The sequence below is a fragment of the Sciurus vulgaris genome, assembly GCF_902686455.1.
Source record: "Sciurus vulgaris genome assembly, chromosome: 7".
Lineage (NCBI taxonomy): Eukaryota > Metazoa > Chordata > Mammalia > Rodentia > Sciuridae > Sciurus > Sciurus vulgaris.
Window position 1 is genome coordinate 142,399,879 of NC_136467.1, and position 15,496 is coordinate 142,415,374.

At 42.3% G+C, this 15,496-nt stretch overlaps 1 protein-coding gene across 1 annotated transcript; it reads left to right on the plus strand.

The window, feature by feature from the left end:
• Window positions 1-824: 824 nt before the first annotated feature.
• Window positions 825-1,974, plus strand: LOC306666836 (cAMP-dependent protein kinase type I-alpha regulatory subunit-like; the record flags this gene model as incomplete). Its single annotated transcript, XM_079149101.1, has 1 exon — window positions 825-1,974. One exon carries the CDS (start codon window positions 825-827, stop codon window positions 1,965-1,967), a length of 1,143 nt encoding a protein of 380 aa, XP_079005227.1. The 3' UTR covers window positions 1,968-1,974.
• Window positions 1,975-15,496: the final 13,522 nt, after the last annotated feature.

The following is a 15,496-nucleotide window of genomic DNA, read 5'->3' on the forward strand; positions in this document are numbered from 1 at the left end:
GATGGGGCTGATGCTGTGGCTCAGAGGTGGAGTGTTTTCCTAGCATGTGTGAGCTACTGGGTTCAATCCTCAGCACTGCGTATAAACAAATGAATTAAAAAAAGGTCTAGCAACATCTAAAAAAATGTTTTTAAAAAATAATATGATCATATCAATAGGTATAAAAAAAACATTTGGCAAAATCCAACACCTATTCAAGCTAAGAATATTCTCAGCAAACCAAGGATGGAGTTGAACTTTCTTAACTAGACAAACAACATCCACCTAAGGCCCCAGGTGACCCAGAGTTCACTCAGATACCGGATGTCCCGCCCCCACTTCCCTCCTCAGCCGCCCTCGGCCAATCTCGGCAGCCCTCGGCCGCCCTCGGCCAATCACGGCAGCCCTCGGCCGCCCTCGGCCAATCTCCGCAGCCCTCGGCCGCCCTCGGCCAATCTCCCAGCCCTGGGCCGCCTGCCGTCACCGTCCCCGCGCGCCGCGACCTCCTCGCTCGCCCTCCCCCATTTCCTGAAGGACAACAGCTCGGTTTTACCGGAATCCGCCATCGTTTTCCCCGCCGGTTTCGGCCGACCTCGAGGCCCGGCAGGAATTCAGGTGTCCACCCTTTCCTTCCAGCCACTCCCAGCTCCCCTCTCCTCCTCTGGGCTGCCTCCCCGACGCCCACGCGGTGATCTGGGCCTGGCTCCTCGGTTTTCCGCCGAGCCTCCCGCTGCCCTTCGTTCCCGGTCCCGCGGCCTCCCGGCCATGGCGGAGGCCCGCCCCCTGGCCTAGCATGCAGGGCCGGCCCCGGTGGATCGGCGGTCCCGCCCGCGGCCTGAAGAACCATGGCGGCCAGCAGTAGCGCGGCCAGCGAGGAGGAGCGCAGCCTGCGGGAGTGTGAGCTCTACGCGCAGAAGCACAACATCCAGGGGCTGCTCAAGGACTCCATCGTGCAGCTGTGCACCGCCCGGCCTGAGCGACCCGTGGCCTTCCTCAGGGAGTACTTCGAGAAGCTGGAGAAGGAGGAGGCCCGCCGCACCCAGAATGTGCAGAAAGCGGGCGCCTGCAAAGAGGCCAGGGAGGAGGAAGCCCCTCGGCCCCCCGATCCCGGGGTCAAGGGTCGGCGGCGACGGGGCGCCATCAGCGCTGAAGTCTACACGGAGGAAGACGCCGTGACTTATGTTAGGAAGGTTATACCGAAAGATTATAAGACGCTGGCTGCTCTAGCCAAAGCCATTGAAAAGAATGTGCTGTTTTCCCATCTTGATGATAATGAGAGAAGCGATATTTTCTATGCCATGTTTCCAGTCTCTTTTATTGCTGGAGAGACTGTCATTCAGCAAGGCGATGAAGGGGATAAATTCTACGTGATTGATCAGGGAGAGATGGATGTCTACGTCAACAATGAGTGGGCAACCAGTATGGGGGAAGGAGGGAGCTTTGGAGAACTCGCTTTGATTTATGGAACACCTGGAGCGGCCACTGTCAAAGCAAAGACAAATGGGAAACTCTGGGGTATTGACCGAGACAGCTACAGAAGAATCCTTATGGGAAGCACCCTGAGAAAGCGGAAGATGTATGAAGAGTTCCTTAGCAAAGTGTCTATTTTGGAATCGTTGGACAAGTGGGAACGTCTCACTGTAGCTGATGCATTGGAACCAGTCCAGTTTGAAGACAGGCAGAAGATCATGGTGCAGGGAGAACCAGGGGATGAGTTCTTCATTATTTTAGAGGGCTCGGCTGCCGTGCTACAACGTCGGCCAGAAAATGAAGAGTTTGTTGAAGTGGGAAGATTGGGGCCTTCTGATTATTTTGGTGAAATTGCACTGCTGATGAATCGCCCCCGTGCTGCCACAGTGGTTGCACGCGGCCCCTTGAAGTGTTTGAAGCTGGATCGACCTCGGTTTGAACGTGTCCTCGGCCCATGTGCAGACATCCTCAAAAGAAACATCCGGCAGTACAACATTTTCATGTCCCTGTCTGTCTGAAACCTGCCTCCTGCCTCCCCTTTCTCCTTTCCGGGTTCCTGCTTCTCTCATGCTTAATTTTCTCTATTTGAAGCGCCAAGTGGCCACTGGCATCACAGCTTCTTGTCTCTGTATATTAAAAGTTGCTTTTATTGCACTGTTCTCCATTTAGAGCATTCACTGAATGCTCACATACAAATAAATAGAGTTCTGTGGACTTTGCTGTTACTGCTTCTCTCTCTGCAGTGGTAGTGCTCAAACTGGGCAGTGAGTGTCATGCTTTTGATGAGGGCAGATCCCAGCACCAGTGAATTACCATAGAGCAATGATGGAACACTAGAAGATTGTCAGTAACATAATTTTCCAGTCAAGCATATTCAGGCTGTGGTCACATATACTGTGTTTATTTATAGAATAAATGTTTTTGCATTAAGCTTGAAGGATTGGGAAACATGGATATAGAAGAATCTTAGTAGAGTAGAAAGACATCTGCCTGTAATTAAAACTAAGGGTGAAACAATGACCATTTTTGCTAATGATCAGATGGATATGGTTGGTGTAGACCCCCACCCTTAACCTGAATTTTTGTTTGCCAAGCTAATTTGCCTGATTTCCTGTGTTTTGTTACTGTTTCTTCTTCAACTCTGAAATCTTTTTAGGTGTGGCAATCTATACCAGCCTTTTAAGTTTGAAACCAAATGATAGACTACAAATACTGGGTTATGATTTGCCTACATCTGCCTCAGTTCACAGGTTTTATTTATCCAGCTAGTGCCAAATATATCAGATGCTGAATTGAAAATAAGAATTTGAAGTCTACCCTTTTGGTTGTTAACTTAGAGCTTTTGGCTAATGTTCTTCATTTGACTCTAGTATGATCTTCTGTGTTCAGTAGACTCTGATTCCAGGAGATAGGATTTGCTGAGAGTAGATACAATGGAATATGTCACATAGAAAAATGAAAGTGATGTTGTAATCAGGAAGAACCAGGTAGATAAATTGCATTGTTGAGAACTCTCCTCCACTAAGTTCATTGGGGCGTGAGGTTTAGGAATAAGTTTCGTATTTTGGTTTAACATTAACCCCCTTCATTTTATGTCAGCTAGAACTTCTGGTGAGGTGGGGTAGGGCAGGGTGGGATGGAATGTGTCCATGTGTCTAAAAGGCCATCCTGCCAGAAGACCTGCTTGCCTATCTGTTCCGTTTCTCTGCCAACATTTTCTTTCTTTTTTTTTTTTTTAAGTCAACTTGTGTTTTGAGTCTTACCTGCAACTCAGTATTTTCCTGCCTTATGTATTATACTATTCCTTCCCCAACAGTTTATTTTTATTATGATTTTTTAAACAAAATTTCACAGTTCTATAACGTAGGCACTTTTATTTCATTGTCATTTATGTATATTGTAGGGTAATATTTGGAGTGACTGCAAGCATTTTGCATCTGTGTTCCACTAGTTCTGATTAATAATCCTTACTCCTAGCTTTTCCCAGGTAATTTAAATCAAATGTGATAGGTTTTTCACCAATTTTAGGTTGCTAATAACTTTGGAATATAAATCTGGGAAATTTTATTCACGTTAGGGTGGGATAGAAAACCACCTTATTACAAATTTTTTAATTTCTAAACCTATATTAAATGAGGGTTTTCTGCTCTGCACTTTGTGTTTAGCTGTCTTTTTATACTTAAAAAATTAAAAATAAAAATTATGTTCTTATTAGTTTAAAAAGAAGAACATCTACAGCTAACTTCATTAAAAAAAAAAAAACTACAGCTAACACTAAGCTTATGGTGAGAAACTTGAAACTTTCCCATTAAGATCAGAAACAAGGCAAGAATGTCCCCACTGACCACTCCTTTTCAACATTTTACTAGAAGTTCAAGCTAATGCAATATGACACGAAAAATAAATAAATTATATACAGATCGGAAAGGAAGAAGTAAAGCTTTGTTCATAGATGACAAGATTAAACAAGGTTCACCATAAGCCTCTTGAAACTAATAAGCAACTGCATGAAGATGGTTGGATACAAGATTAATATACAAATACCAATCACTTTCCTTAATATCAACAATGAGCAAGTAGAATTTTAAATTAAAAATGCATTTACATCATTTAAACTTACATCAGAACAAAAAAAATAAAACTGCTATAATCTAAAACATGTATAAGATCTATATGAGGAAAACCAAAGAACATTGATTACAAATATTTTAAAAGAATCAATAGAGAAGTTTATGTTTATGGATGTTATTATAATATTATAAAGATGCCAGTTCTTTCCAACTTAACCTATGAATTCATTTAAATTCCAATCAACTCCCTAACATGTTATTTTGTGGATATAAACTAATTTTAAAGTTTATATGGACAGACAAAAGACTTAGAATAGCCAAATTGATATTGAGGAAGATTCAAGGTAGAAAACTAAAACTAACACTAACTTCAAGACTTACTATTAAAATACAGTATAATAATGTGGTATTAATGAACAAATAGACAAATACACCAATGAAGAAAATAAAAAGCCTAGACACATTCATATAAATATGATCAATTGATCTTTGACAAAGATTCAAAATCTAGCAATTATGCTTCTTGATATATACCTAAATGTAAATTTAGGTCCCACAAAAATCTGCAAATGAATATTTAGAGCAACTTTATTTTTAATGGTAAAAAAACTTAAAAGCAACCCAAATGTTCTTCAGTAGGTCCATGGATAAATAAACTTTGGTATGCCCAGACAATGAAATACTCAATACTACAAAAAGAGAACCATCCAACCATGAAAATGCATTTTACTAAGTAAAAGAAACAAATCTGAAAAGGGTGTGTACTATATGACTCCAACTATATGATGTTATGGAAGACAAAACTGCGAAAACAATATTAGTAGTTTCCAGGGACTAGCGGGGCAAGGCAGATGAACAGACAACACGCAGGATTCTTAGAGCTGTGAAACTATTCAGTACAATACAATAGCAGATACTTGTCATTATACACGTATCAAAGCCCATAGAATGTACGCCACCAAGAGCAAACCCTAATGTAAACTATGGACTTGAAGTGATAACGATGTGTCCGTGTAAGTTCATCAGTTGTAACAAACATACCATTCTGGCATGAGACATTGATGACAGGAAGGCCATGCATGTGTGGAAACAAGGAACTCTGCACTTTCCACTCAGTTTTTCTGTGAAAAACAAAAATTGTCAACCATATTAGCATCCAATGGATAGGTTTTGTGCTTTGATGGTCAGAAAGTACACTGCCCCACCACTACCACATTCAAGGCATGATTCTCCCGAAGTTCTGAATGTTGGTCAAAACAGGAGGGAAAACAATGACACTTGCCAAGGATTTGGCCACTTACAGATGGAAATCTTCACATAGTTATCAAGAAATTTCCTATTATGCTCTTACCACTGAGTTTGAGATGAGACAGACACATGGACCAAAAGACACGTCTGTAAAGAGGCCACTCTGCTGGCAAATCATTTCTCACTCTAATGTTCTCTCTGCAAAGAAAAGTCACTCATTTCAGAGTTCTGTGTCTACCATGGGAACTCTGGCCAAAAATGAAACATCACTCCAGGAGAAAACTAGATTCAGAATATCCTAAAAGCAGAAAACTTTAGTCCATTCTGGTCATTTCTTTTCAAATCTAGTGTTTATTAAAGACCAGAGTACATTTCTAAAAGAAACGATGACAGCATAGACTGAATTTATGGTACTAGATCCTCAGAAACACAGCAGGCCAATTCCACAGTTGGAGACCTGGATAACCACAGGTGGAAGGTGCCTTCCTTGTCTTTTTACTGCAGGGGGAAGCTTAAAAGAGCAGAAAGGGGACGGAATTGGGCGTCAAGAAAACATGGTGTCAGTCTTTGTTCTAAGTTACTGAAGAGCTAATCCATATTTGCTTCCTCATTTGCATATATATTTGCCCTTTCTACTACACAAAGCTATCGCAGAAACAACGTAATGTAAATAAAAAAGACAGTGAGAAAACACAAATGTAGGGCAGGCATGTCCTACTTAGGTTTATCCAAGATGGCCTTACACAAAATAATGACATCGGTAGGTGATATTTGCTAAAGCACGTTCCCGTCCTCCAGAGTGCCTCTTTTAGAGACTACCCACCTTCCGCAAATATCCAAGGAACTCAACCTCATTCCCTCTCCCTCCTGCTCTCACCCTATGACCCTGTGACTACTGAACATGCTTTTCATAACCTCAAGACTGGAATCCCAGTGATTTGCAGGTCTCTGTAAAGACCATTAGCCAGATAATGATCTCACGTCCGTGCATAATGGAGAAGGCTGGAAAAGAGGCTTCCTCCCTCACCCTTCAGAGATCCCATATTGGATACTTTTAATACTTCCAATGCTCCATGTAGCTGCACAGCCCAGGGGGCAATTGTAATGATAGAAACTTTAGTCTAAAATATTTTTTAAAAGATCACATGGCGGCAAGATGAGGGTGGCATTTTACAAGCGCCAATGGCCGATGAATGTTGCAACTCTTTCTAAAGAGATCGTGTTCTGCACTCCACCGTCTTTCTCTACTGACCCTGTAGATACACTCCTGGAACAGAATGCCCCAGGACCACGGAGTATCGCTAGAGCAGATGGGAGGCCAGGAACTTCCATCCTGCATACACACTTTGGTGGCCAGAGGTCCGAGGTGTGCCAGTGCAGCAGAGTGTTGGCTTCATGGAGACCAAGCGATTGTCCCATTTGTCCCCGAGGTTGCTGACAAATATAGGGAGGGGCCCTCCACCTTCCTACACACAACAGTTTCTCCCTGGCTGTACTCCAAGAACGGGCATGTTAAGACTCTAAAGTTAGAAGAAAACAGAGATCATCCCATTCAAATTGGAACCTGAATCCTAAAATAAGTTAAAAGACTTGCTCAAGATCACACGGTTCCTCAAGGGCAAAAGTGTCGAGAAACTGTTTGTAATAAGAACTTAGATTTGAGAAAATTAAGGACACTATAATCATCATGACCTTGATTGTTAATGTCCTTTAAAGACTTACTATAATATTTCATGAAATCAAAGACTCTATCACCAGAAGACTCACCATTTATTTTGTGAACCAACAAGAAAGAAAATGCTACTAATTAAATCATGACATTATCGCTTATATCGTTCAGAGATATTAATATGTGAGTCTCAGAATCGAGGGAAAATAGCAGGTACCAAGTACACTATGTTCCTAATCATATTTAATTCTCAAAACAAAGCTTCTGAGACAGGTTATATTATTTGAGCAATTTTTTCAGGTGAAGAACTAAAGGCTTAAGTTTTTCATTAGCGACGGAGCCAGGTCAGATCCATGCCTTTCTGTCCAGGACCTGAGTCTGTAACTGCCACACCTTTCTGAGGCTTACAAATATCTTGAAAGCTCAGAAATGAGGCCATGGAACAGGATCCAAGTCAATCTGGAAAATTCCAGCTCTTACCTCTCACACCAAGGGGTTTCGTTACCATGACAGCAAATGCCAGGACAGCGGCAGTGATGTCCTCTCCACCCGTTCTGTGTGCCAGGAGGAGCGTCCCCTCGCCTGTGCCCTGCTATCCACCAGCAGCTCCTCGAAACTCAGAATGGACCTGCCGCCTTCCTCTTGGAAGGGCATCCTATTCTGAGAAGCACTTGTATTTTCTGGAATTTACAGATTCAGCATTCTCTCTACTTTTTGTATTTAATTTTTATAATTAAAGTTTTTGCATTTTTACTAGTTCATTTTAGTTATGCATAATATTATGTTCATTTTTGACATAAATATACACGCATGGAATATAATTTGCTCTAGTTCAGTCCCCAGTACTTCCCCTGTCCCTCAGCTCTAGCTTCCCCCTGTTCTTCCTCTACTGATTTTCTTCTATTTATTTATAGTTTAATTAGTGCCTGTGGATAGACATAAGGTGAGATTCATTGTGGCATATTCATATATGTACATAGGAAATTTTGGTCAGATTCATTCCACCATCCTTCCCTTTTCTATAATTAAAGTTTAAAAATCAGACTGCAATGTTGTACTGGCAATGGTCAGTAGTTATTAAACCTTAGCTATTTCTATTATTAGCTAAGTTATTTCTATTGTTAGCTAAGTTATTAAACCTTAGCTATTTACTCAAGCTCTAATTTTGCTTAAGATATTATGCAGGTTGAGTGGTCCTTATCTGAAATAATTGCCACCAAGAGTATTTCAGATAGTGGACATTTTTTCTGATTTTGGAGTATTTACATATAAATGAGATATTTTGAGGAACAGAAAGTCAAACACAAATTTAAGCATGAAATTCATCTGTGCTTCATAGGCACCTTAGACACAGCCTGAAGTCATCTTATACAACATTTTTAGTGTATCTGCATTTTGACCACAATCAGTCCCACAAGGTCAGGAGTGAAAATTTCCACTCATGACGTCTCATCAGTGTTCAAAACATTTCGGATTTTGGAGCATTTCAGATTAGAGATGCTAAAAAATGTCTCAGTCCTAAAATCCACCTAAAAGACACTGCATGTGCAGTGGAGAGGGTACAGAGAGGAAAATGTTTGATCAAAATCTTGCAGGGCAATTAGCTCAGTGTCCAGAGGAGAGGAAGAAGAAAAACTATGCATGAAAACACAAACATACAAGAGTCCTCAGGAAGACCAGAAAACTGAAAGTGGCGCTGCAGTGTTGCCTAAGGACCAGTCCACACGTGGCAGGTGGCCTGCGTCTCTCCAGGTGCTCTACCCTTTTAACCTGGGGATTCTGTGAGCACGTCCAGTGTTTTCGTGTGCCTCCTCAAAATGTCATAGACGCAGTTCACGCAGGATGAGTGGCCGACCCTGCCAAGCCTGCGGCGTTTCCCTGAGCAATCTCGTGTGTGCTCACGTCCTCACACACCTGCTCAGAAAGCAGATGGATCAGGCCTTATGCACACCTCCCTCACAGTCAAGGTGAACTTGGGCCCAGGGTGTCTATCAAAATCAAAACCAAGGGTGGTGCATGCCTGTAATCCCAGAGGCTGGGGAGGCTGAGGCAGGAGGATTGCAAGTTCAAAGCCAGCCTCAGCAAGTTAGCAAAACCCTGCCTTAAAATTAAAAAAGTAATAAAATAAAATAAAATAAAATAAAAATGGCTGGGGATGAGACTCAGTAGTAAATCACCCCTGGGTTCAATTCCCGGGGGGGCGGGAGGTAGAAATTAGAGGAGGGAAGTGTAGCATTTGCATAAGGGCTAAAAATATATAATTATCTAACTGGACTCAAACCGGCAGGTGGGCACAGTGGTGCATATCTGTAATTCCAGCAACTCAGGAGGCTGAGGCAGGAGTATCACAAGTTCAAGGCCAGCTTCAGAAATTTAGCAAAGACCTTGTCTCAAAAATGTTTAAAAAGGGGGATGGGAATGTAGCTCAGTGGCAGAATTCTCCTGAGTTCAAGCCCAAGTACAAGAAGGAAGGAAGGGAGGGAGGGAGGAAAAGGAAAAGGGGAAGGGAAAGAAATATAAAAGAAATGGAAAGAAAAAAATAGAAGAAAAGAAAAAGCAGAAAGAAGATCGATTTAGCCTTTAACAAGGCTAAGGCAGCAGAATCTTGAATTTTTTAATAACTGTGGGGAAGATTTTCCTGATACCCCGTGCAACCTGGGTCCACAAGCTGGTTGGGGGTCCCTCGGACAGTCACCCCATGAATAGCCCCAGAAGGAACAGTTCACCTGGGGCCTGGACTGAGAGCAAACAGGCTGAAGGATGGGAACGGGAAGGGAAAGAAAAAGGAGAATGAGAAAGCAAAACGACTCAGAAAGAGGGACGGTTTGCTGAAGAGTTGACGGAGTCACAGTCCCTTGTGCTGCCTGAAAATGAAAGAACAAAATTTGACTGAAAAATTGATGCTGAATTTTTCAAATGGACTCTCGGTTCATACAACCCTGGACACACTGGTCTTCCTAAAAATATTTTTAATATTAAGTAGGAATCTTGTTGAATGAATCATTTTATGGACTCATTTAGAACATTTAAATTTATTTCATACACACTCATAATTCTTCCCTCTCCCCCCAAATCATTTTTCCCAAAAAAGAGGGGAAAAAAGTCTATGGTAATATATTACAGTTGCTGATTTCAATACCCTTTTTTTTAAATTTGGAATATAGATTTGATACCCTGAAATATTCACGTTGGCATATCACCCACTCATCTATTTGGATAATCAAATGATATCTGACAGAAGCCAGGTCATCAATAGATGCTCTAAAATACAAAGTTGATGGGAAGGGTGGAGTTTGCAAATGGAGGTAATTAAACTCATTAGTCAAAAGCAGAGAAAGAGAAAACCCAGCCAATAGTTCATTAGGATAGGAAAGGATTTTCTTAATGGAAGGATATCATGCAACTGACAGTGTAAAATGGAATTAATTTTCACATCATAAGGAATAATATCCTAGTCCCTACAGAAGTCACTTTCAAATCCTCGGTCATGTCACCATATGTAGCATCCTAAATATTTTCACACTGTGCATTTCTTCATCATGCTGAACTCCTGACAGGTGTCTACAAACTATGGGTACAGGAACAAAATTTTCCCCTGGACTAGCAAAGGTCATAGAATGTTCTAGAAGTGCATTGATTCAGGTTCATAAACTGGATCTTCACTCTTGTCCTTTGAAGTACTCATGTTCCTTTTGAGAATCAGATTTGCCCTTTGCCTGAATCAGCCCACGCTGGGCTAATGAGCTCGCAAGAATAGTTGCCAACAGAAAACGCCTATGATAAGCAGGCATTTCTCATTCAATCTGGTTCACTTATTTCCTTTGTTCCCTCAGTTCTCCTAAAACCAATCATCCCAGGCTCCTTGCCGCAAAAATTGCCAAGTCACGAGAGGCAAGTCATGAAAAGTCGGATGCCTGACTTTCTGGTTTTATAGGTGTGTTTGTTTGTTTGCTGCATGCAGTGTGAAAGACAGTGCATTTCTCTGGACCCCGGGCTCCCAGTTCAGGAACCCTCCGGCCTGGTCCAGTTCTTCTCTTACAATGACACTGGTTTTCCCAGGCACTTCTGAACCAGGAGGCCTGGGCAGGAAGAGAAAGCGCGTGGACGTGCATGCACAGATGCACAAGCACGAAATCCAGCTTCCGTGAGGACTGCAGCCGGCTACACAGTGGGAACCGAGAGATACAGGGCTGCCCACAGAACAGATGCAAGTTTCCCGTGCTCCAGTTCGGCTGGGGACGTGGGCTGTAAAGCAGAAATAAATCACATGGAACTTGCTGTCATCTCTCTACCTTCCTGCTAAACCCTTCGACACCACCGCCGCTTGACTGGCTGGAGTCACTGTAGTTTTTAAATGAAGCCTGGAAACCGGGATTGGCAGCACTGCCTAATTTTTAGCTAATACCTTTGTGGATTCTGCGTTCGCATCTGGCCAGTGCCATCATGCTGGGTATGATTATAATCGGCTGCTGCTCTTTCCCAAGCAGGAAGCTGGAGTCCTGTAACCGACAGCTTAAACAGAGGCTTGTTCCAAGTACAACAGCACATCACAGCCAGAGAAGGGTCTGCGGCGCGGGACTTCTCCCAAGGCATAAAAAAAGAGAGAGAGAGGAGAGAGAGAGAGAAATGTGTTAACTGTGCTAACAGTGCCAAGTAATATGCTTCGTTAAAAATTTAATCACCTACAAGTGCAAAACAAGTGCAAAGCAATCATGTTGTAATTAGCACAGCAATTAACACCTCCCTTCTCGATAGCACATGCATCCTAGGAAGGGCGGGATTGCAAGTGTTTATGCTGCTGACAGGCTCGGTTCCTATAGAGAGGGAAAAAAATGCTTAAATAGAATTTTTTGGTTTCTGGCATTTGGGCTGTTATGTGTCCATGAAACCTCAGAACCAGCTGCCATTTTGGTTATGTACAAAAGTTGTCCTGCTGCATGGTGTCACTAACCAACTTCCCATTTTACATGTTCTCAAAAGCATCTTTTCATCATCTTCCCTGTTCCGAACACTAAACTATTAATAAATCAGTATTGAGGCCATGAACACAATTGGCATGCTAAAGGGTGCCTACTTTAAAAAAAAAATGTTTTTCTTGTTGATCTTGTCCTTTATCAGAAACAAACAAAAAAGAAAAAAGAAAAAAAAAAAATCTCAATACCAGGATAAAGGACTACTCATAAAACCGCCCTAAGAGTATTTATTCTGTCACTTCTGAAAACTTACATCTCTTCTATACCAACAAAAATAGTCTTATTTTAGTCAGCCTTTTCACCACTGTGATCAAAAGACCTGACAAGAACAATTTTAAGAAGGAAAAGTTTATTTTGGGGTTCATAGTTTCAGAGGTCTTAGTCCAGAGATGGCCAACTCCATTCCTCAGGGACAGAGGCAGAACATCATGGCGGAAGAGTGTGGTGTGACCCAGGACATTTGACCAAGAAGAAGAAAGAGACTAAGCTCAGCTCACCAAATGCATATCCCAAAGGCACACCCCCAATGACCCACCTCCTCCAGCCACACCCCACCTGCCTACAGGTACCACCCAGTTAATCCCTATCAGGAGATTAATGCACGGATTGGGTTAAGGCTCTCAGAACCCCATCATTTCTCCTCTAAACCTTCTTGCATTGTCTCACACATGAGCTTTTGGGGGACACCTCATATCTAAACTATAACAAGTCTTAAGTACTAAGTGAAAGAGGACAGGGAAGAAAGGTGGACAATCTCTCCTTCCCACCCCATGTCAATCCCAAATCCCGTAACTGTTCCAGACAGAATGTGTCACTGAAATTGTCTGGTATTGCCTGGCAGGGGACAAGTCAGCATATACTACTACTTACTAACTTGGTTGACCCGTACCTGAGAGATCATCTCAGGAAATACAGAGCTGTGGATGAAACCACTGGGAAGATAGAGCAACTGGTCTTCAATCCTCTTTTGGAAAAAAAAAAAAAAAATCAAAATATCTTTGGGGGTAAAGTGTAGCTCTGTGGTAGGGTGTGTGCTTTAGCATGTGCAAGGCTCAGGTTCAGTCAGCACCAATGCATACATCCATAAATAACGTATTTTTAACTTTGCAATCTCTCTCTCTCGTCTCTACCCTAGGTCAATGACAAAATGTCAGAGTGTGTAGTCTGAACTGTCTCTTATCGGAATCACATCCAAGGACTCAAAGTCCTTGGCACAGCTTAGAAGTGAGTCACTGTGAGAATGGAATCTACCTGGCGACTCTAAAACTGTAAATGTGTTTAACGGGGTTTTACAAGGAAATCGAAAAAAGAAAAAAATAAAGTTTATAAAACATGGGACTTGAGAATTTAAGAAACAGCATGAAAGAAAACAAACTAAATCTTTAGTCTGACTTTGTTTTGCTCTTGTTGGCCACTGATAGTGGAATGAACATGTTCTAAGAGGCCAGAAGGAATTTGGGGTGTGAGGTTGAGGCATAGAAAAGCAGTCACCTGAGTCCTGCATTTCTAGAGTTGCCTTTGAACAGCACTGCTAAGACCCGAGGAGTGAGAATCCAGAGTCAGCATGCACTGGCCGACATTCCTGCACTGGGCCCTCTCTAGAAAGGGCAGGAATTCACAGACGCTATTCACGTTCCTGCTATGCTATTTCCTTTTCCCAGCAACTCTTTTGTTCAAACTCAGAAGCCCATCCCAGAAAGCTGAGAAAAGAAGACACACTTTATAAGTGGGGCAGACTGTAACAAAAAAAAAAGTCACGCCAAAGCCTTAGGAGGAGGAAAAATGAAATCCCTGTCTCAAGCACAGAGGACAAATACCTTATTATGCTAACGAGCCACAGATTAAGTGTGTGGTGCTGGTTGAAATAGACAGTTCCCATGATCACTGTTTTGTTTCTGTATAAAAGGCATCTTTCAATACTGAAGTGCTTTGCATGTTGCTGTCACTTGGAACACTAGTTAAAAATGTCTGCTGCATCGTAACCTTAAATCTAGAGTCCCAGATGATAAGGTCCTGCATTTGCATTTTTTCCTAATAAATATTTTGTCTCTGCGGCTAGATTTTTATTTTCTTTTTCATCAGAAAGTCTTAAATGTCAGAAAGTTGAAAATCGAGTAATCATGCAACTTTAGTAATGTCTCATCTTACATCCTCGCTGGTTTATTCAGCGAGTACTACTGCATACTAGGTGTTGATCTAGGACTATTGACAATATAAAAACAGACTAACAATAACAACAAAGAATACGGACCCCAAGGCTCTTGCTTCCTCTGAAGCTTTTTTCACTATCACATCCCCAGTAGCTCATAGAACCTAGCAAGTCTTAGAAATCTGTTGAATGAATGAATGAATCCATCCGTCATTCACCAAGTCCACCCTTAGCTGAGGGTCTAGAAGTCAAGTCAGTACATAAATAAATCTAATATAACTTCTAAAGTGATAAGAAGCCTAAGTGCTAGAGAAATGGCAGGAAAAGTCCTTCCATGCTCAGTGCTGGGAGTGGGAGGAAAACAGAGTCCGGAAGACAGAAACAGTCACTATTCCAGTTTACAGGAGTCCAGTGTCCCTCCACGGAGTGTGGTTGGAAAAGTAAGTGGAGGCAAATCACAGAAGAACCTGCCAAAGGAGGGTGGGCTGAGGAGAAGCCCATGAAAGGAGATTAACCTGACCTCCACACGTTAAAGGGATTTGACTGCGAGTAGGTGGCAGCAAGGAGACCAGCTAAGGAGGCACTTGGGATCGTCCAGGCAAAAGTTAAAGCTGACCTGAGCTGGCAAATGGCAGTGTGGGTGAGAAGGGGACAAAAGCAAGAAATGGGTGAATTTCTAGCAGAAACTGACAAGTGAGAGGCAGGCTGCAGCAAGTGGCACCCCGAAGCTTCAATGCCCGGTGGCCGGTTCCACTGAAAGGAATTCAGAACTCAGAGAAGAGCCAAATGATCCTCACATACACTACTTTTGAAGGGTTGGCTATAAATGAGAGGCCACTGGAAATGTCCAAATGAAGGTCAAGGGAAAATGTCAGCACTGGACAGAAAGGAAGGGAGGGAGGGAAGAAAGGAAGGGAGGGAAGAGAGGAAAAGAGGGAGAAAAGAAGGGAGGGAAGAATAGAGGGAAGAAAGAAAGAAAGAAAGAAAGAAAGAAAGAAAGAAAGAAAGAAAGAAAGAAAGAAAGAAAGAAAGAAAGAAAGAAAGAAAGGAAGAAAGGAAGAAAGAAAGAAAAGGGAAGGAAAAGGAAGGAAGGAAGGAAGGAAGGAAGGAAGGAAGGAAGGAAGGAAGGAAGGAAGGAAGGAAGGAAGGAAGGAAAAAGAAAAAAGAAAAGAAAGAAAAAGAAATAAAGAGAAGGAGGAAGAAGAAAGAAAGAGAGCAAAGAAAAGAAAAAGAAATTGGATCCTTTGCATAGAGCTTGGGAATCAGTCATGTGCTGAAGCCATGGATTGAAGGGATGAGAAAAGAAATTTGAGATTAGAACCTTAAAGACTGGCCAGATGTGGAAAGAGGAAAGGAAGAAGAAAGAAGTGGCCGGGGTAATTCAGCGCCATGAAATCCAAGAGGAGACTGCCCAGGGTATCCAGGGCTAAATGCTGCA